This window comes from Aquarana catesbeiana, linkage group LG02 (assembly GCF_042186555.1).
Source record: "Aquarana catesbeiana isolate 2022-GZ linkage group LG02, ASM4218655v1, whole genome shotgun sequence".
Lineage (NCBI taxonomy): Eukaryota > Metazoa > Chordata > Amphibia > Anura > Ranidae > Aquarana > Aquarana catesbeiana.
In genome coordinates, this window is record NC_133325.1 from 86,067,702 (window position 1) to 86,089,229 (window position 21,528).

Genomic DNA, 21,528 nt, shown 5'->3' on the forward strand with positions numbered 1-21,528 from the left:
TTAGAGGATAGTTTAATGGCATAATGGTATTATAGCAGAAAGTAAAAAATATTTTTTTTTTTTTCAAAATTGTCATTCTTTTTCTTTTTTTTTTTAATAGTGCAAAAAATAAAAACCGCAAAGGTGATTTAATACCACCAAAAGAAAGCTCTATTTGTAAGGAAAAAAAGGACATCAATTTTGTTTAGGTACAACGTCGTATGACCGCGCAATTCTTAAAGCGACGCAGTGCCGTATCGCAAAAAAATGGCCTGATCATTAAGGGGGTAAATCCTTCCGGAACTGAAGTGGTTAAAGACTGTATATTCGAATAGTGCCACTATATAAATTCACATAGGAGTCCAGAGGATGACCAAACAAATTCTGGAATGCACCCAAACTCTGATTAGATGCAAAAACCCTAGTGAAGGGTTCTTGCGCTTAGCTGTAGAAAGGGCATCCCCACTGAAATCAATGGGAGTCTGTCTATTCCCGCAGCTAAATATCTCTTATGCAGAGATCACATGCAAGTGATTGGCCCTGGATGCAGGCAGTCTGCATGAGCAAATACATGCAACTGCTATTCTTTCCTATTGCATTCAATGAGGCTGCCTTCCCACATCTAATCACAGGAACCCCCGATGGGGTTCTTGCATCTAATCGAAGCATGGGTGCATTTGCAGGTGTGAATGCACCCCAAGACAGCAACCTTATCTCACTGTAAATACGGTATTTCTGATTGAGAAAACAATCTGTACTGGCCTGTACTGTTTGAAATATTATGCTACATGAAGTTTGTTCATGTGGATAACAGCCCAATGCTATGGCATATGTATCTCAGTTCTTTTCTCAGATGTCGGCAAATGATTCCTAGTGAAATGTTGCCACCTAGTGTGCACATACTGACACGTATCAGACCTCACCAGTCACCAGTGATCATATACGTCCAAATTCTTTATTAAAATTATTTATTAAATGATCATTTTAAAATATTCATAAAGTTAATTGAACATTTAAAAGACTCAGACTCTTCCCTGAATGTCTGGAACAGAGAAGCACCATCAAGGATGTGATGTGTAATGAGTGAACATCTGGCCAGCCTTAGGCAACAGTCTTTGGAGGTTTCACAGCTTCTCCAGGATTATACACCAGTTCCCCTGATCATGGTACGTGTGCTGGACTGTAACATCCTGCAGTTTTCTGCACAGTGCCTCCAGCTCCCCTTCCCGAAACACGTGGTAGTATCGATGATACACCGAGCTGGGCACCAGCTGCTCTTCCCCCGTGGAGGCTTCAGACTTCTTGGATTGACATTTTGGCTTGAGATGCCATGGCACTAAAAGGTCCTGAGAGTCGAAAGCTGTTCTGTTAGTGTGAACAGGTAATTTGCTACTGAAGTCCTGATTTACATCAGCGCCGCTACTCAGCGGTAATGGTTCATTAGAACTTTCCTTCAAGTACTTTGATTTCTTCTTATTGTACTCTTGTTCCATCGCCCAGACATAGATCAACACCTGCCCACCTTTCCTTAGGAGACCAGTTAATTCTTGTATAGCTGCCAATCTTCTTTCCTGAATATAGATGAAAAAAGCACTTTATAAAACCCTGTTTTCAAATGCAAAAAAACGGTCAGCTTCACTGATTGTAAAGTAGATGTAAACCCCAATTGGATGACATTTAGTCTGTTAAAGCACCGTGTATAGTTAACAAATGCCAAGCCCTTGTTTGCTTTTAGAAAATACCGTTTTCCCTTTTTTTTTTTTTAATCACAGTTCCCCGCACACGGCTCCTGTATAAAGTAAAGTCTACAGGCTTAGAAAGATCAATTTGTAAATGGATAGAAAACTGGCTAAAAGACCGAATTTAGAGAGTAGTGGTTAAAGTGGTTGTAAACCCTTTTGTCTTACTTTTATCTATAGGTAAGCCTAGAATAAGGCTTACCTATAGTTAGTGGAAATACGTATCTCCTAAACGTGCGCCGTTTAGGAGATATGTTACTTGTAGTGTGCCGATGTCGTCATCAGGGCATGCGCTGTGAAGAAACTGACCACTGTGCCGTTTCTTCCCCCAGCGTGTTCCGTGACTGGCTGCTCCCGCGCACATGCGTGGGAGTGACGTCATGCGGCTCCGGCCAGTCACAGAGCCGGAGTCTGCGGCCCCAGAAGAAAGAAGGGCGAAGATGGACACGGTCTGCACAGGGGACAGCACGGGCTTCGTTTGCAGGTAAGTGTCATATAATGGGCTAGTATGCGATGCATACTAGTCCATTATGCTTTTAATTTGCAGGCCTTGCGGGGAGCAAAAGAGGAAGTAAAACCCATCGGGGTTTACTTCCTCTTTAATGATTCTTACTCTGAATGGTATTAGTCAGTGTTTCTCAACCATTTTTTTTTTTTAGTCAAGGCGCCCTTTAAAATTATGGACAATCTGGAGGCACCCCATTCTAAAATGTAAAAAACAAGTCAAATAGTTTTACATAATGCAGCAATATTCACACATGTAGAACACCCAACGTTAGGGGTGATTTTTTTTCTTCTAAAGCAAATACTTTTGCACACTGGTACTGACTAGTATTCTAATGTTTCTCTTCTACCTCAATTTCTCTCCATCAGTCAGCTAATGTCACCCCAGTGCTGATGGAAAGGGGCAGAGGAGGGTCAAACAAGGATGCTGTAGAGGCAACAGACATCCTCCTTATTAACTGATGACATCATTGGTTGTTAGGATGACCGTGTCTAGAAAGTCGTAATGGTGCACTACGAAAGCCCGTGGCTTTGTGTAACTAGAAGGCAGGCTTCATCCACCTGCCAGCTTGTATACAATTTTTGATAAATTTTTAGCCATTTTGCCCAGGCACCCCTGAAAAAGTCTCAAGGCACCCTGGTTGAAAAAGGCTGGTCTAAGGTTGTTAGTGGTGTACCGCAGTGGTTCTCAACCCTGTCCTTAAGTACCCCCAACAGGCCATGTTCGCAGGTTTTCCTTCATCTTGCACAGATGCTTTAAATCAGAGTCAATGGCTTGGTATTTTGGACAGAGAAATTCCCAAAACATGGCCTGTTGGGGGTACTTGAGGACAGGGTTGAGAACCACAGGTGTACCCCAAGGTTCAGTGTTGGGACCCTAACTTTTTAATATATTTATAAATGATATTGGGTCTGGGATTAAAAGTACCATTTCAGTGTTTGCAGATGACACCAAGCTATGCAGTAGAATAACGTCCTTATAGGATGTCTCCAACTTACAAGCTGACCTCAATGCACTGTTTCATTGGGCAACTATGTGGCAAATGAAGTTGAGCCCTGGTTCACATTAATGCGATTTCCCATGCAAATTAACATGTCAAGTCGTATGCCAAATCGCTGGCTATTGCCTGCAATGGAACCGTCCGAATCGGTGCGACACCGACTTTGCGGTGCCACTCGATTCCCATAAGTAGTTTCTGTACTACTTTTGGCGATTTCAGGTGCAATTTGAATATACATCTGTGCAGGAATAAAACCGTGCGAGTTCAGCAGTGTGAACCTGGGCTTAATGTTGATAAATGTAAAGTTATGCACTTGGGGGCTAAGAATATTCATGTATCATACATACTGGGGGGGGGGGGGGTATAACTGGGGGAATCAATGGTGGAGAAGGATCTGGGGGTTTTGGTAGATCATAAGCTCAATAATAGCATGCAATGCCAAACTGCAGTTTCCAAAGTGAGCAAAGTCCTTTCTTGTATTAAGAGAGGTTTGGACTCCAGAGAGAGAGATATCATTTTTCCCCTGCACAAATCATTAGTAAGACCTCATCTGGAATATGCAGTTCAGTTTTGGGCACCAGTTCTCAAAAAGGATATTGAGGAACTGGAGAAAGTGCTAAGAAGGGCAACCAAACTGATAAGAGGCATGGAGGAGCTCAGCTATGAGGAAAGATTAGAGGAACTGAATTTATTCTATCATGGGAAGAGGAGATTAAGGGGGGATATGATCACCATATACAAATATATAAGGGGTCCATATAGTGAACTTGGTGTTAAGTTATTCACTTTAAGGTCATCACAGAGGACAAGGGGGCACTCTTTATGTCTGGAGGAAAGGAAATTTAAACTCCAAATATGGAAAGGATTCTTCACTGTAAGAGCCTGGATTCTTTCCTAGATACACATAATATAACTGGTACTAACATGTATAAGTAAAGTTGATCCAGGGAATATCCGATTGCTTCTGGGGGGGATCAGGAAGGAATTTTTTCCTCTGCTGGAGCAAACTGGTTCATGCTTTGCTGGGGTTTTTTGGGGTTACCTTCTGGGCGCGCTTCCGGGTCCAGCAGTCGGACTCCATAGACACAAATGCCAGACTCGGCCCCGCCTCCCACGTCATTGGATTTGATTGACAGCAGCAGGAGCCAATGACTGCGCTGCTATCAATCTATCCAATCAAGAGCCGGGACCCCATGCAAAGGGGCAGCGCGTCTCCGCCGAGGGAAATACGGGGCTCAGGTAAGTAAAACCCCGAGGGAAATACGGGGCTCAGGTAAGTAAAACCGGGGGGGGGGGGATTCGGGTGCTGGGGACTGCCATAAGTTTTTTCATAGGATGCATTAAGGTGAAAAAATACAACCCCTTTAAGTTGGTTTCAGTCAGTTTCTAACAGCTTAGAAACATCTGCTGTGTTTTTACATTAGAGGACTAGCAGAATGCCAAGATTCTGCTAATAGAGGACAACTGTGATTTCAGTGTCACTGTTGCAAACCTGAAGATTAATTTCTTCACAATGCTTATAGTAACATAGATGAACGAGGGACAATTTCTAAGCGATTTTACTGCTTATGTAAATACTATAATGTGCATAGTCTGGGCACAGGTTCACTTTAAGCAGAAATCTATTTACCGTATTTACTCTGAGGGTGTTACCTTTTCTTGAATTACACACTTTGTCTTAGTTTGACATGTCAGCTTAAGTGTCAAGGGTCAATACTCACTAGAAGCATGCAAGATGCTGCCAATTGCTTGACATCATAGACTGTCTCACAGCTCCTTATGCATATAGAAATAAAGCCTTAGATTATTAGCCGTCAGGAGAGATATACTAAAACTGGTGCATACAGAATCTGATGCAGATGTGCACAGTAACCAATCAGCTTCCAGATTTTATTTCCAAAGCTTAAATTGAACAAGCTGAAGTTAGAAACTGATTGGTTACCACGCACAGCTGCACCAGATTCTGTGTGCACCAGTATAAGTAAATCTCCCCCTTTTTTTACTCCAAGTCAGGCGGTTAGTAACTATCAGAGTTCAGGTGAAATCTGACCCCTGAAACTCAGGCAGGACTTCACAGGTACAGTGAGGGAAAAAAGTATGACTTTGTAGGTTTGCCCACAGACAAAGAAATGACCAGTCTATAATTTTAATGGTATGTTTATTTTAACAGTGAGAGACAAAATACCAAACAAAAAAATCCAGAAAAACGCATTTCAAAAAAGTTATACATTGATTTGCAATTTAATGAGTCAAATAAGTATTTGATCCTTTCGCAAAACATGACTTAGAGTTGGTGGCAAAACCCTTGTTGGCAATCACAGAGGTCAGGCGTTTCTTGTAGTTGGCCACCAGGTTTGCACACATCTTAGGAGGGATTGTGTCCCACTCCTCTTTGCAGATCCTCTCCAAGTCATTAAGGTTTCGAGGCTGATGTTTGGTAACTCGAACCTTCAGCTCCCTCCACATATTTTCTATGGGATTAAGGTCTGGAGACTGGATAGGCCACTCCAGGGCCTTAAAGTGCTTCTTCTTGAGCCACTCTTTGGCTGTGTGTTTTGGGTCATTGTCATGTTGCAATACCCATCCACTACCCATTTTCAATGCCCTGGCTAAGGGAAGGGGGTTCTCATGCAAGATTTGACTATACATGGCCCCCTTCATCGTCCCTTTAATGTAACGTTGTCCTGTCCCCTTAGCAGAAAAACACCCCCCCCAAAAAAAAGGGCGGGTGAGTGGATGCCAAAGAGCTCGATTTTGGTCTCATCTGACCACAACACTTTCACCCAGTTCTCCTCTGAATCATTAAGATGTTCATTAGTAAACTTCAGACTGTACATGTGCTTTCTTGAGCAGGGGCACCTTGCGGGCGCTGCAGGATTTCAGTCCTTCACGACGTAGTGTGTTATTGTTTACTTGGTGACTATGGTCAAAGCTGCCTTGAGATCATTGATAAGATTCTCCCATGTAGTTCTGGGATGATCATTGAAACTCCACGAGGTGAGATCTTGCATGGCGCCCCATTGACAGTTATTTTGTGTTTCTTCCATTTGCAAATAATCTCACCAACTGTTGTCACCCTCTCACCAAGCTGCTTGGTGATGGTCTTGTAGCCCATTTCAGCCTTGTGTAGGTCTACAATCTTGTCCCTGACATCCTTGGACAGCTCTTTGATCTTGGCTAAGGTGGAGAGATTGAAATCTGATTGATTGATTCTGTGGACAGGTGTCTTTTATACAGATAACAAGCTGTGATTAGGAGCACTCCCTCTAAGGAGGTGCTCCTACTCTCAGCTTGTTACCTGTATGGAAGACACCTGTTGCTATCAATCTTGCTGATCGATAGGGGATCAAATACTTACTGCACTCACTAAAATGCAAATCAATTTATAACTTTTTTGAAATGCATTTTTCTGGATATTTTTGTTGTTGTTTATTTCTTTGTCAGTGGGCAAACGTAGAAAATCAGCAGGGAATCAAATACTTTTTTCCCCCCACTGTATAATCATTTAAGACTGAATATTCAGATTCCAATTCTAACTAATTGTATTTAGTTATTTCTATTTTACTTTATACTTCTATATTTTAAACTTTTTAGTTAGCCGAGTGTTCTAAAGAAGCAAAACACAACTATTTTGACATATATGAGGTGCAATAATAACCTACCTCAGTGGCAAAATGGTGTATCACTGCTATAGAGATACAGGCATCAAATGAACCAGGTCTGAATGGAACTGACAAAGCGTCACAAACACAGGCCTCGTATTCCTTTTCTCCGCAAATGTCTACAAGATTTTTACTGCGGTCACAACCTATCTGCACAAAAAAGAGGGAGACATTAAGATTAGCAACAGGAGAAATATGAAAATATGGATGAGTCTCCATAAAGTATGTTTGCAGAAGAGAGATGCTGCAAATGTGATAATCAAAAGAAGTAAAAAAAGAACAACTAAACATTGAGAAAGCCAGTCAGAAAATTTGTTGGCTAAACAGTGACTGCATCCAAGCAGCTGCAGTCACTGTTTTGGTACTCTAACAGCCATGGGTGGCAGCTGTCAGAATACAATACCCAGTAGCGGAGATTCTTTCATCCACATTATTATTATGGATGAAGGACCGAAAGACATCTATGCCTTTATGGCCAGTTTTACTGTAATTTATGCCGAAGTTGGCAAACATGTAACTGTAAAGAAAAATACAAAAAAAGGCCTGTAAAATAACAAATTAAATTTATATGCCAAAATGATCAGAATACGTTATTTTTCACTAACTTGGACCTTTAAGTTCATGTTAAAGGCAGAAGGATTTTTACCTTAATGCATTTTACACATAAAGGTAAAAACCTTCCTGAGCTCCATCTCAATCCAGCGATGTGCATGAGAACAGCAGCTCTCCTGGGTCTCTCTCTTTCCTCATTGGTCCACACAGTAGCGGAAGCCATTGGCTCCCGCTGCTGTCAATCACAGCCAGTGAGCCAATGAGGAGAGAGTGGGAAGCGAGGCTGAGCCATGCTCTGTTTGAATAGACAATGTATAAACAAAAAAAGGATGGCCGCACTCCCAAATTAAATGCAATATAAAAATGTTTATTCAAGAGTATAAAAACAAATGCAAGGAGCAATGGCAAAAGGGGAAAAGGTGACGCGTTTCAAACGACTAGCGTGCTTTGTCAAAACCATTTAGAACACAATCACCAACATATTAATATACAAGAAAATCAGGTGATCACATAACATAGTAAATTCAGAACAGGTGTAACTGCTTCGGTGATTGGATTCATATGTTCAGTTCTTTGCTTCCAAATAGATAATTCACAAACGAATGGCTTTACCGATACTGTGGAAATAACCATTATATAAGAAAAAAAACAACAACAAAAATTACCACAATGTATGTTTAGACACCATTTCAAGAGTCACATTTGCAAGAATTTAAAAAAACAAAAACTATAAAAAAATACATAAAAATACAGCCTACCTCCTTCTCAGGAGTAAAAAAAACACACACATACATACTGTATTTATTGGCGTATAGCACTCACTTTTTCACCATGAAAGTTGGGTGCAAATAGCATGTGCGTGTTATACGCCAATACTTCAATTTTAGCTGCCTTGGAGGGGATAGAACAAGCGCCATCAGATTACATACAGTGAGAATCTCCTGTTTACTTGGCAGCCTCTGTAATAGGAAGACCTGTCTCCTGGGCTGCCATTGGACCACTGTTCTACCTATCATAGGAGATTCTCACTGTATGTAATCTGTCGGCACTCGTCCCGCCCCCCTTCCTGTCTCCTCTAGGCTGCAGATGGGCATTGTTCAGGCTGCACTGATGGCAATGGTGAGGCTGCTGCATTGATGGCAATGGTGAGGCTGCATTGATTTGGACGGATAAGGCTGCATTGATGGCACTTGTGAAGCTGCAGACGGGCATTGATCAGGCTGCACTGATGGCAATGGTGAGGCTGCAGATGGCCACTGATCCTTATTTTGCTTCAAAGTCCCTTATTTAAAATTTAAGTTTTTTTCCTGAAACTTGGCTCTTAAAATGAATGTGCGTGTTATACGCCTGTGCGTGTTATACGCCGATAAATACGGTATATATATCATGATGTAATATATGATATAATAGGCAGAACGATGACACCTTCTCTTAATCTTATATGCCTGTGTCTAAATGTCTCCCAACCTTTAAACATAATAAAATAAATATCCGAGAAACATATTGCTAACTGATAGTGAGAGACAGAGCAATAAATGAATCATAAAAATGGGTCAAATCCTATTCAAAATTCAGGCCCCCCGGTTTCCTGGTTTGCAAAGAGAATATCCAGAACACTTCTCGCTTACAAAGTATTCTAAAATTATCTCCACCTCTCCTAGGTGTACTGATTTTTTCTAAACCTTGCATTTGTAATAAAGAAGTGCCCCCCCCCCATGTGTCATTAAAATGTCTAGCCACATTAGTCCAATGTATTTTCAATATCAGACATGATCATGTAAGCAATCCCAAAGTCTCCTAGTGGATCGACCAACATATTGTATTGCGCAAGCCTTACGTGTAACCAAATAAATAATGTTCCTGGTGTTGCAATTAAGGCAATTAAAGGCCTTTATTGTGAATGATCTATGGTTAACTGTAGAGTAAAATGAATTGCCTCTAATTAACCAAGGACAACATGGACAATTACTAGGCTCCACATTTGTACAAACCGGTAAATGTACCCCTGTGGACACGGGAAACGAAATCACTTGGGGACAATGTATTGGCCAGAGAGGGGGCACGCCTAGACACTGTTAGAATACTTTGGTATCAATCATCTTCATATAAAAATTGGAACATGACGCTCCATAATTTTCTTTATCTTACTGTACTCTATACTATATGGGGTTGAGAAAACAGGAATCTTTCCTGTATTTGATTCTGGCTTAGTTTTCTCTCTAGATGTCCCTTCAGCAATGTGAATCGCTTTTCGTAATGAAGGTGCATTGTAGCCACGATCACCCTAACCTGACACACATCTCATTGCTTTCTTGCTGGAAATCACTCTCATCGCTGCAGATTCTACGCAGCCTCAGGAAACCATGGGTGACATGTCTGGGGTGCCCGGAGTCCGCACGAAGGAGCGTGTTCCCTGACAAGGGTTTCCTGTATAAACTGGAAACAATACGACCCTGACTGTGTGACAAAACCACGTCCAAAAACGGGACTGATCTATCGTCTACACTTCTTTATTACAAATACAAGGTATAGAAAAAAATCAGTACACCTAGGAGAGGTGGAGATAATTTTAGAATACTTTGTAAGTGAGAAGTGTTCTGGATATTCTCTTTGCAAACCAGGAATCCGGGGGGCCTGAATCTTAAATGGGATTTGACCCATTTTTATGATTCATTTATTGCTCTGTCTCTCACTATCAGTTAGCAATATGTTTTTCGGATATTTATTTTATATGTTTAAAGGTTGGGAGACATTTTGTTATAACACAGGCATATCAGATTAAGAGAAGGTGTCATCGTTCTGCCTATTATATCATATTACATCATGATATATATATATATATATATATATATATATATATATATATATATATATGTATGTGTGTGTGTTTTTACTCCTGAGAAGGAGGAATGCTGTATTTATTTTTACAGTTTTTTTTTTTTTTTTTAATTCTTGCAAATGTGACTCTTGAAATGGTGTCTATACATACATTGTGGTAATTGTTTGTTGTTTTTTTCTTATATAATGTTTATTTCCACAGTATTGTTAAAGTCATTCGTTTGTGAATTGTCTATTTGGAAGCAAAGAACTGAACATATGAATCCAATCACCGAAGCAGTTACACCTGTTCTGAATTTACTAGGTTATGTGATCACCTGATTTTCTTGTATATTAATATGTTGGCGATTGTGTTCTAAATGGTTTTGACAAAGCACGCTAGTCGTGTGAAACGCGTCACCTTTTCCCCTGCCACTGCTCCTTGCATTTGTTTTTATACTCTTCAATAAACATTTTTCTATTGCATCTAATCTGGGAGTGTGGCCATCCTATTTGTGTTTATACATTTGCCTGCAGCAGTGACAGGGCGTGCACCCCATCTGATGCGTGTTCACTTACAGCTTAGCGGTCTTCACCTGGAGCATTTTTTAAATTTTCTCAATAGCCATTCACAAGAGCGTGGCTCTGGAGCGAGCCTGCTTGAGTGGCTCATAGCAAGGGACTTGCTATTGGGAGCACTTGGCAGGGGGGAGAAGCCAGGACCACTGGCGAGGGACCTGAGAAGAAGAGGACTGGGGCTAATCTGTGCAAAACCATTGAACAGAACAGGTAAGTATAACATGCTTGTTTTAAAAAAAATAAAAATAAATCACAACCTTTACAATCACTTAAAAGTGCAAGAAAATCAATGGGGCTGACCTTTTTTTTTTTTTAATAAAAAGGGACTATTCAAAAAGTGTATGTGTACTAAGGATAGTAAATAAGATCACCGTATTGACCAGAGCTTGACAAATCCCAGACACCAGGTCGCCATGGTGACTAGAAATTGCATCCTGGCGCCTGGGCTTTTGTCAGCCAGTCGGATGGGAGCATTCAGGCAACTGTGCTACCGCCTGAATGCTTTCACAAACCCTGTGAGTGCCCCCCCCACTATGTATCCCAGGCTCTGCTTGCCCATTGGCGGGCCAGGGATCGGCATAGCAGGTGCCGCTGGGTAGAGGGGAGGGAGGAGCGCAGGCACACATCCACTTTCCTCCCTTTCTTGTTGCTGACCCGGAATCGATGTATATGACAGTTTGACGGTTTCCCCGGCCTGGAAGGACTGTAATGCAGTGTCATCTACATTGCATTACATTCTGTGGAGCCCAGAGGAAACATGCAGGGTCTTTTAGACCTTGCATGTCTCTTTATAGAGAACCTGTCACCAAAAAAATCATCACATAGGGGACTTTTTGTCCCCCATGTGATGAAAAAAAAGTTAAGTCCAAAAAAATATATATTTATTTTTTAATTGTAAAAAATAAAAGTTTCACCCAAGCACATAAAATCCCCCCCCCAAAAAATTGAGGCCCACCCCCACATATAGGCACATACAAACGTAAATGCATGCATCAAGGCGCCTACGCCTGAATATGTCCATTGCAATACACGTTACATATCGCCACGCATGCCTGAATGAGAGCAATAATAACATAGGTGATATTGTGAGACATAAACAATTGGAACTACCACTATTTCATTCTCTAGGGCAGGGCTCGACGAAGCCCAGGTGCCAGGTCGCCATGACAACTAGGAATTGTGTCCTGGCACCTGGGCTTTTGTCAGCCCACATAAGAGAAGGGGTTTTATCGTTGAAAATAAAGCTTTATTAGTGAAAAAAACGGTCTCCTAACTTTTTTAGCTGGCTTTTAAATTCAAAGCTAATTTGTCAAGCCCTGGTATTTACTATTCTCTGTGTGAAGTGAATAACCTCTAATAATTTAGTAAATCATCTCCAATCAGCCTGCACACTCTCATGGATTTTTGCAGTCAGTACATCAGCCCCCATACAAGCAAGACCTCGTGATTCTCCAATAACCAGGGAGCAATTATGTGCTGCATTGTGCAGTACACGGAGGTACTATACGAAAAAGGATAAGTATCCACAAAGGTACGCTCATCCTTTTAAAAGACTATGAATCTGGACAGAAACCCTTCAAGATTATTTAGAAGAAAGAAGACCGCAAATAAATGAAGACAATGCAGAACATTTACCAAAACGCTGATGTGGAAAACGTTCTCATAAAGTGATCCAAACAGAGAAAAGAAATATGACCTTGAAAGTGATCGGAACACGGCAAAAATGTTAATGAATTGTAAACCAATTGAAGCGAACAATGCGTATTAGTGTGTCATTTGCATCTAAATTACATGAAATGCATTTCAGCTCCAACTGGCTTTTTGTCTCCATTCAAATATAGCAAAGAGGAGATGATGAAGTGAGTTATGAGGCTCATTTACAGTTTATGGAAGCTGTTAACTATGGGTGATTGGTTGTCCTTTCTGTGTCATATACACAGAACATCTTTGGTGTCAGCTATTACAAGCAGATACATCCAAAAACAAAGCCGCTAAAAACTAGAACAATGCATTTGCAAAGCAATTAATTCACTAATGATTGTTTCCTTTTCTTTACATACTCACACACTTAGAGCACCAAATAAACATTATGTCAGAAACCTTCATTCCCCTTTAGAAATACCATGTGAAGCATATCTAAACTCACAAACAAAAACTTAATATATTGCATCTTACCAATCCTTAGATGTGGTGGCTGCATCAGTTTTCTTTTTTTCAGCTTTTTCCCCTTTATTTTCATTAAGTGATCACTTCCTGTCCCTGGGTGGCCACGCTCGCTCCTCCACTGCATCTATGGGGCGAGCCATGGTTGTCACCCAGGCTAGACTTCAAACATGTCTTCCTCTCTTCATTTCCATGATATGGGGACTGATGGAATAAGTCCAGCCATACTTGGTGCAAATTTCTTTCCTGCGTGGTGGCAGGAAAAAAAATTAGCTTGATTCCTCCCATCAACAGACAATGTTGATGGAGGAATCCCTCCTGCCGGGCCATTGTCTTCTCCCAGCAGGGGTGCAGGGGAAGCTGGGAGAAGACAGTGATTTTTGCTAGCGGCTATACCAGCCGCTATAGATAAGGAAAGTCCGGCAGGCTGGTTGTACCCAAGAGAGTCGATTGATCAACTTGGTACATTCACCCTGCCCATACAGGGTTAAAATCTTGGCCTGTTCCTGCTGAACCAGCCGAGCTTCGAACCATCTATGGCTGGCATAAGTAGTTACAAATTAAACAAACCCATTGTTTGTGCTTCCAGTGTATCTTACAGGACATGGACTCTAAACTCTGGTTAGGCCTCATCTAGAGTTTTCCGTCCAGTTCTGGTCACCAGTCCTCCAAGGGGATGTGCTGGAGAGAGTTCAAAGAAGGCCAACTAAACTAATAAGGGGACTGGAGGACCTCAATTACGAGGAATGGCTGCAAACACTAAATTTATTCTTGCTGGAGATGAGATGCTCGAGAGGAGACATGATAGAGATCTACAAATAAAATATCTCAATGGGGATCCCAGCATAAGAAATAAACTATTCAGTCCTAGGGAGTGTAAAAGCTTCAAAAGCTTAAAGTGCTTGAGGCATTATTCCTGCCACTGACACCAACAATTGGGCAACAATGGGGCACTATTTTTTCCACTGACACCAATTATGGGGCACTATTCCTCCCACTGACATACCCAATACCAAAGAAAGCATTGTTTACTGCCAATGGGCATAGTCCAGCCACCCTAAAATCCTAAGAACAGTAAAATGGGCTTTTTAGGCTCCATTCACACTATGGTGTTCCGTTTTGTGGGTGGAATTGGCGATATTCTACCCGCGAGTCGGAAAAGCTGCAAATCGCGGGACGCCCTTGCGATCTCCGTTACCTTGAATGGTGCCCAAATGGCGGCGTGATTTTGCCTTGATTGTCGCCCGACGAATCGTGGTAAAATTGAGCAAACAGAATCGCGGGATGCCTGCCGCCCTAAGGCCCTGTTCACACCTGAGTGTTTTTCAGTTTGTAAAATGCTCAGCTCTGAAGCTCCAAAACGCCCAACAAGCAAAATCCCATTCATTTTAATGGCCCCCGTTCTGTCGCTTGAACCAAAACGCCTGAAGCTCAAAAAAGTACATTAGCTTCTTTTTGGCAGATTATAAGCGTTTTTGGCCCCATAGACTTTAACAGAAACTCCTGACTAGAGCAGAAAAAATCTTGTAAAAGCCACTGCACAGGGCAGGTAAATATAATAGGTTTGCTATTTTTATAGAAAAAAAAAAAAAACACACAAGACTTTACAATCACTCAATCTAAATATTACTACCGCTTTAAGCATACAAGAATAGAATAGAACAGTCCCATTTTTCCCTGTCCAATAAGACATTGCACACAACATATACACAATATACTTAAATTACAAATTGTAACCAAATGAGAGAAGCTAAAGGGAAAACCAGCTTTGAAGCCTCTAACTCAACATTTTCTGGCCCACTAAACCTATCAGCAGGAAGGATGTATATAACGTGTATAGGAAATTTACACTGAAACTATATATATCTGCACCATCAAAAATATCTGTGGGTCCATACTGATAATGTTTCTTGATTACCAAAACTGCCCAACACTTGAGACCTACACAGGGCATTGCAGTACGGGTGCAGCCCATTCAAGTCTATGCAACATTAGTGTGCAGGTGTTGGCAGTCTTGCAATAGGTTTTCCTGGCTGGGCTGCAGATAGCACAGGAGGCCACAGCTGTCGAAGGAGGAGAGTACAGAACTGCAGTGTAGGTAGGACATGACTGTGTTAGAAGCTGTTTTAGAAGTATTCATCCTTTGCATAAAATGTGCGGTATAAGCAGTCTGAACACTGTTAGTAATATGCAAACATAAACCTTTATAAAAACATCAATGGCTAAGCCCTCGGCTCTATATATAACCATTCCCCCCGACTGCTAATATGCTGTAAGCACCCCTCCAGCCATCACAAGAAGGGTGCAGGTGTCTGACATTTGGGCTATGAATGATAGCCTAGCTTTATCTCCTCCTCTCTGCTATGCTACAGGCAAAATGTTGGAAGCCAACAAGGCAATAACTAGGTCACAAGGACAGACTAAAATAGAGTGGTTTGCTTACTAATTGTGGACCAGTCAGTTCATAAGTTGAACAGTTCATGTTTAAATCGGAGGTCTGGCCGTTTAAAAAAAAAAAAAAAAAGTCAGCAACTACAAACACTGTGGCTGCTGACTTTTAATAAGGGCACTTACCTGTCCAGCAAGTCTGCGATGTCGCCCCCCCCCCCCCCCCCACCCCGAGGCCGATCCGTCCATCGGATCGGGTGCCAGCGCCACCATCCTAACTAAAGGGAAAAAGGCAGTGGAGCCTTGCGGCTTCACTGCCCGTTTCCTACTGTGCATGTGCGAGTTGCACGGCGGCGCTTTGTGAAGGTTGTTTTCTGGGACACACACACACATGTGCCAGAATACAACGGGGCAGCTCACCGAAGAGGAGGAAGTGACAGAACAGCGCCGTGGAATAGGAAGAGGCAAATTAGGAAGACTGCCTAGCAACAGGGGTTGTTGTCATCCGCCGGCTCAGCTGGGGTAAACATTTTTTTTTTTCAAATTTTTTTTATACATTTTTTGTAGAATTTTAATGTCATTTTTTATTTTAGGGTGGACCTCCGCTTTAACAGCAGTTCCAACAGCATAGTCACATTAACTTACCATGTACAAGTCCTTATTGACACCAAGATATTTCCCATTGCCACAGCCTACATCAGCCACAAGAGAACCCATTGGCAAAGACCTGAGAAAGTCCACCACTCTGGGCCATGGAGTGTGTCTGGTGCTGCTGAAATGGCCAGCAATGTCTTCATAGACCTTGTGGACGTATTCCTTTTCCAGGGATGCTGCTCCCAAGTCTCCAACCAAAGGAGGGGAGCCCCCTTTCTTCTCTTGTTGACTGTCACAGACTGATGGGAAGGCTGCATGAGAACAGAAATGATGAATGTAAATTTACAAAAGATATACAAACAATTTCTAAACCACATGTTTAAGCCTTTTGCCCATCTGCTTGTACTACAGTGAGATGAGAAGATGTTGCTATGTGCGTTATCACTGCAGATTCACAAATCTGTAACCTGTCATTCCATAACTGGCAACACCTAGTTCTGACCACTGCTTTCTAAATTGACAGCACTGCCACCTTTAGCTGAAATCCTCCTGCTGTGAGCTGCAGTGTCTGGGAGAGGGAGAGTGTGAAACACAATTGAAAGAGAATTTGGCAGATTTAAAGCGTAACTCCACTTCTGTTGAGAAAAAAACATTCCCCTCTGGGGGATCTATGTAGATTACAAGGATTTTAACAAACTGTTGCATATTCCTACCTTTTGTTATTCTGAAGAAATCCTTGTGGGTTTGTCTGTGTCCATGTGGGAAAGTGAGTATAATGGCAGTGGTTTCATAATTATCAATCAGCTGTGAACCGGCGGGGGTCTATTGAGGAAAGCTGCTGGGCCTGCATCCCTTTAGCCGTGATCTCCTATTGAAAGTATCTCACCAAAATGACATTTTTGTTGCAGGGGATGCCTGAAATCTGACCTGCATCAGATTTCAGTCTTAGTGCAGACTTCTGGGAAAATTGGTGAGCCTATCACACAAGCAGGAAATGACATATCTGGGGGTGCGTTCTGTACATATTCTGTGTACAGAACACCTCCAGGCAGCCATATTGCATTGCATTTTCAGAAAATTACAGAGCTGCAGATTGAAAAGGAAAGGTCATTTTTCAATAACATTCAATTACAATATGACTCATGGTCGCAATTCTATATGCTTATTTGCTAATTTTTTTTCCTCCACGAAAGTGGAGTTACCCTTTAAGGAGGTAAAGGTTTTTTTTTCTATTTTTACTCTATAAGGTTCGTGCATCTCAGAAATTTGGGGTCTGTTTAAACTGTCACACAGGAGCATTTAGATGTAATAAGTCTTGTGCAAGGTCTCTCTAGATCTCCCACCTCTCTCCTCTGTACCCGGGTTACAGTGTATAATGCTGCGTACACACGAACAGACTTGCCAACGGGCTAAACTACGTTGGCATTTCCGACGAAAAGATTTAGAACATATTCTATATCTGGGTCCATCCGAAATGCAGACAGAAAAAGTCCGATGGGGCACACACACGGTCAGAATGTTCGACCAACAGCTCCCATCGGACTTTTTCTGTCGGAAAGTCCAGCCATGTGTAGGCGGCATAAGAGGAAGTGAAGCCAGAGAGTGTCAGGTGTGGAAAGCACAAAACAAATATCGGGCAATGTTTACCTACCAGAGTATTTTCTCATTGTGTTCAAATATCTTATTAAAAAAAAAAAAAAAAAATTCTCTATAAGACGTACCACATTTACAGGGACTATGTCTGATTTTCCTGAAAGTGAAGGATGTCCTTGTCCCCCTCTTGCTTAACGTTAACGCCTCTGTGTTCCCGCTGACAGCCCCAACTTTCTGCCCTTCTGACACTTGAATCACGTCAAACTTTCTTGGAGTGATGCTGGAATGAAGGAAAATAATTACATGGTGTAGAGCAGGGACGAGGCGAAAATGGCCTTAGCAGTCACGATTGAGTGTCAAAGTCAATATGCAGCTGTTGAAACTGTCAGCCACACAGCCATTACATTAGGAAGGAGAAAAGGAAACGGTCTTTGCTATTGAAAAATAAATGAAGTGGAAACATCCATAAAGAACTAATAAACTGGTCAGTCTATGAGCTGTTTTGTCTTCCAGAAGACCCTATACTTTACGATGAGGAATACACTGTGACGCATGCCGGTTTTTTTTTTTTTTTAAAAAGGTCCATTTTTAGCCGATTCACTGTGCTGTCATGTCACAGAGCAAGTAGCAATTTCATCCATATGTCCCAATATCAATTCTGTATGGTCTTGATATCTACATGTACTGACATTTGCTGTCTGTATGTCCAGATATCTGATGTATATTCTGAGATTTGCAATCTGAATGTCCGATATCTGCTGTTTGTATGTCCTGATATCAACTGTATGCCCTGATATCAAATGTATGTCCTGATATCTGTCAGCAGGGCCGGCGCTACTGCTAGGGCATAACCATGGCTGCTGGTTTCCCTATTCTTTGTCGCAGGGATATAGATGGGGGGGGGGACAGGGTGAGTAGAGCACCCTGTCCAAATGCCCAGTTAGTCCTTGTTGCTGGAAGGAGCCACGCCACTCAGCCTCAGCAATCAGATCTGTCAGAAAATATAGGCTAAGTGGCGGTGTGGTCCCCAGACCTCCCCCTCCCCCGTTCTTGCCCTCCTCCTCCTCTGAGGAGGGGGCCTAGGGATAGAGCAAGCATGTGATTGGCTGCTAGGACATCATTGGTCCTAGCAACCCATCACATGCTTGACCCTCCACCATGCCTTGACATTCAAAAGAAGGAGGAGGGCAAGGACGGAACTTCCTCCATCAGACCTACCCAGCCAGGGAGTGACATCACTGCAGGTAGGAATCTGGGACACAGGGCAGGCTCTGCACAGATGTTCCAGGCTGACCAGCAGCACTGAGGGACTCAGGTGAATTAAATATCCTGCTGCTGGTACCTGTAAAATTGTTATCCCACCTCACCTACCCCACATACTGAATTAACCCACTCCCCCCATACTTCCTCATACACCCCACCCCCCATACTACCTCACCTTCGCTCTTCCAGGTATAGCACCTCCCTCCATCCCTTCCTAATCACTGCACATCCCTGTCACCCACCTACAGTCCCTTGAAAAAAGGGGTTTTCAATATTTTTTACATATAAATATCTGAAAAATGTGTTGTGCATTTGTATTCAGCCCCCTTTAGGCCCCTTTCACACATGCGGACCGTATGTCCGTATTTCATTTATCCGTTTTCGGATGAAATACGGACATACATGCATCCCTATGGGATAGTGGGTGTCAGCGGATGTACATCCGCTAACACCCGATGTCATCCGGCTCTGCTCTCGTCCGATTCTGCAGACGGAAGAAAATCCTATTTTTCTATCCGTCTGCAGAGCGGATCGGATGAACACGGACAGACGGTCCGTGTTCCTCCGATCCCCCATAGGGGAGAGCGGAGACATGACAGGGCGGTCCCTGCACAGTGTGCGGGTCCCACCCTGTCATCCGCCGGCTCAGCTGGGGAAAACGGAGCAGCGGATGTTCACAGGGCGGATCAACGCGGATACGTCCCGTGTGAAAGGGGCCTTACTCTGATACCCCTAACTAAAATCTAGTGGAACCAGTTTCCTTCAGAAGTCACATAATTAGTAAATAGAGTCCACCTGTGTGTAATTTAATCTCAGTATAAATACAGCTGTTCTGTGAAGCTCTCAGAGGTTTGCTAGAGAACCTTAGTGAACAAACAGCATCATGAAGGTCAACGAACACACCAGACAGGTCAGGGATAAAGTTGTGAAGAAATTTAAAGCAGGGTTAGGTTATAAAAAAATATTCCAAGCTTTGAACATCTCACCGAGCCATGTTCAATCCATCATCTGAAAACGGAAAGAGTATGGCACAACTGCAAACCTACCAAGACATGGCCGTCCACCAAAACTGGCAGGCTGGGCAAGTAGAACATTCATCGGAGAAGCAGCCAACAGGCCCATGGTAACTCTGGAGGAGCTGCAGAGATCCACAGCTCAGGTGGGAGAATCTGTCCACAGGACAACTATTAGTCGTGCACTCCACAAATCTTGCCTTTATGGAAGTAGCAAGAAGAAAGCCATTGTTGAAAGAAAGCCATAAGAAGTCCTGTTTGCAGTTTGTGAGAAGCCATGTGAGGGACACCAAAAACATGTGGAAGAAGGTGCTCTGGTTTGATGAAACCAAAATTAAACTTTTTGGCCTCAAAGCAAAACGCTATGTTTGGCGGAAACCTAATACTGCACATCACCCCGAACACACCATCCCCATCGTGAAACATGGTGGTGGCAGCATCATGTTGTGGGGATGCTTTTCTTTAGCAGGGACAGGGAAGCTGGTCAGAATTGATGGGAAGATGGATAGAGCCAAATACAGAGCAATAGTTACATAGTAGGTGAGGTTGAAAAAAGACACAAGTCCATCAAGTCCAACCCATGTGTGTGATTATGTGTCAGTATTGCAATGTATATCCCTGTATGTTGTGGTCATTCAGGTGCTTATCTAATAGTTTCTTGAAGCTATCAATGCTCCCCGCTGAGACCACCGCCTGTGGAAGGGAATTCCACATCCTTGCCGCTCTTACAGTAAAGAACCCTCTACGTAGTTTAAGGTTAAACCTCTTTTCTTCTAATTTTAATGAGTGGCCACGAGTCTTGGTAAACTCTCTTCTGCGAAAAAGTTTTATCCCTATTGTGGGGTTACCAGTCCGGTATTTGTAAATTGAAATCATATCCCCTCTCAAGCGTCTCTTCTCCAGAGAGAATAAGTTCAGTGCTCGCAACCTTTCCTCATAACTAAGATCCTCCAGACCCTTTATTAGCTTTGTTGCCCTTCTTTGTACTCGCTCCATTTCCAGTACATCCTTCCTGAGGACTGGTGCCCAGAACTGGACCGCATACTCTAGGTGCGGCCGGACCAGAGTCTTGTAGAGCGGGAGAATTATCGTTTTATCTCTGGAGTTGATCCCCCTTTTAATGCATGCCAATATTCTGTTTGCTTTGTTAGCAGCAGCTTGGCATTGCCTGCCATTGCTGAGCCTATCATCTACTAGGACCCCCAGGTCCTTTTCCATTCTAGATTCCCCCAGAGGTTCTCCCCCCAGTGTATAGATTGCATTCATATTTTTGCCACCCAAATGCATTATTTTACATTTTTCTACATTGAACCTCATTTGCCATGTAGTCGCCCACCCCATTAATTTGTTCAGGTCTTTTTGCAAGGTTTCCACGTCCTGTGGAGAAGTTATTGCCCTGCTTAGCTTAGTATTGTCTGCAAATACAGAGATTGAACTGTTTATCCCATCCTCCAGATCGTTTATGAACAAATTAAATAGGATTGGTCCCAGCACAGAACCCTGGGGAACCCCACTACCCACCCCTGACCATTCTGAGTACTCCCCATTTATCACCACCCTCTGAACTCGCCCTTGTAGCCAGTTTTCAATCCATGTACTCACCCTATGGTCCATGCCAACGGACCTTATTTTGTACAGTAAACGTTTATGGGGAACTGTGTCAAATGCTTTTGCAAAATCC

General features: G+C 42.5%; 1 protein-coding gene across 1 annotated transcript in view; it reads right to left on the reverse strand.

The window, feature by feature from the left end:
• Positions 1 to 916: 916 nt before the first annotated feature.
• The window catches only part of ALKBH8 (alkB homolog 8, tRNA methyltransferase), an 88,430-nt gene continuing 67,818 nt past the window's right edge, over positions 917 to 21,528 (reverse strand). The window contains exons 9-12 of the mRNA XM_073613130.1: positions 17,700 to 17,851; positions 16,030 to 16,289; positions 6,886 to 7,035; positions 917 to 1,550 (exon numbers count right to left, since the gene is read on the reverse strand). Of these exons, the coding sequence (XP_073469231.1) occupies positions 1,104 to 1,550; positions 6,886 to 7,035; positions 16,030 to 16,289; positions 17,700 to 17,851 (1,009 nt within the window). The 3' untranslated portion in view covers positions 917 to 1,103. The remainder of the gene's footprint in view (positions 1,551 to 6,885; positions 7,036 to 16,029; positions 16,290 to 17,699; positions 17,852 to 21,528) is intronic.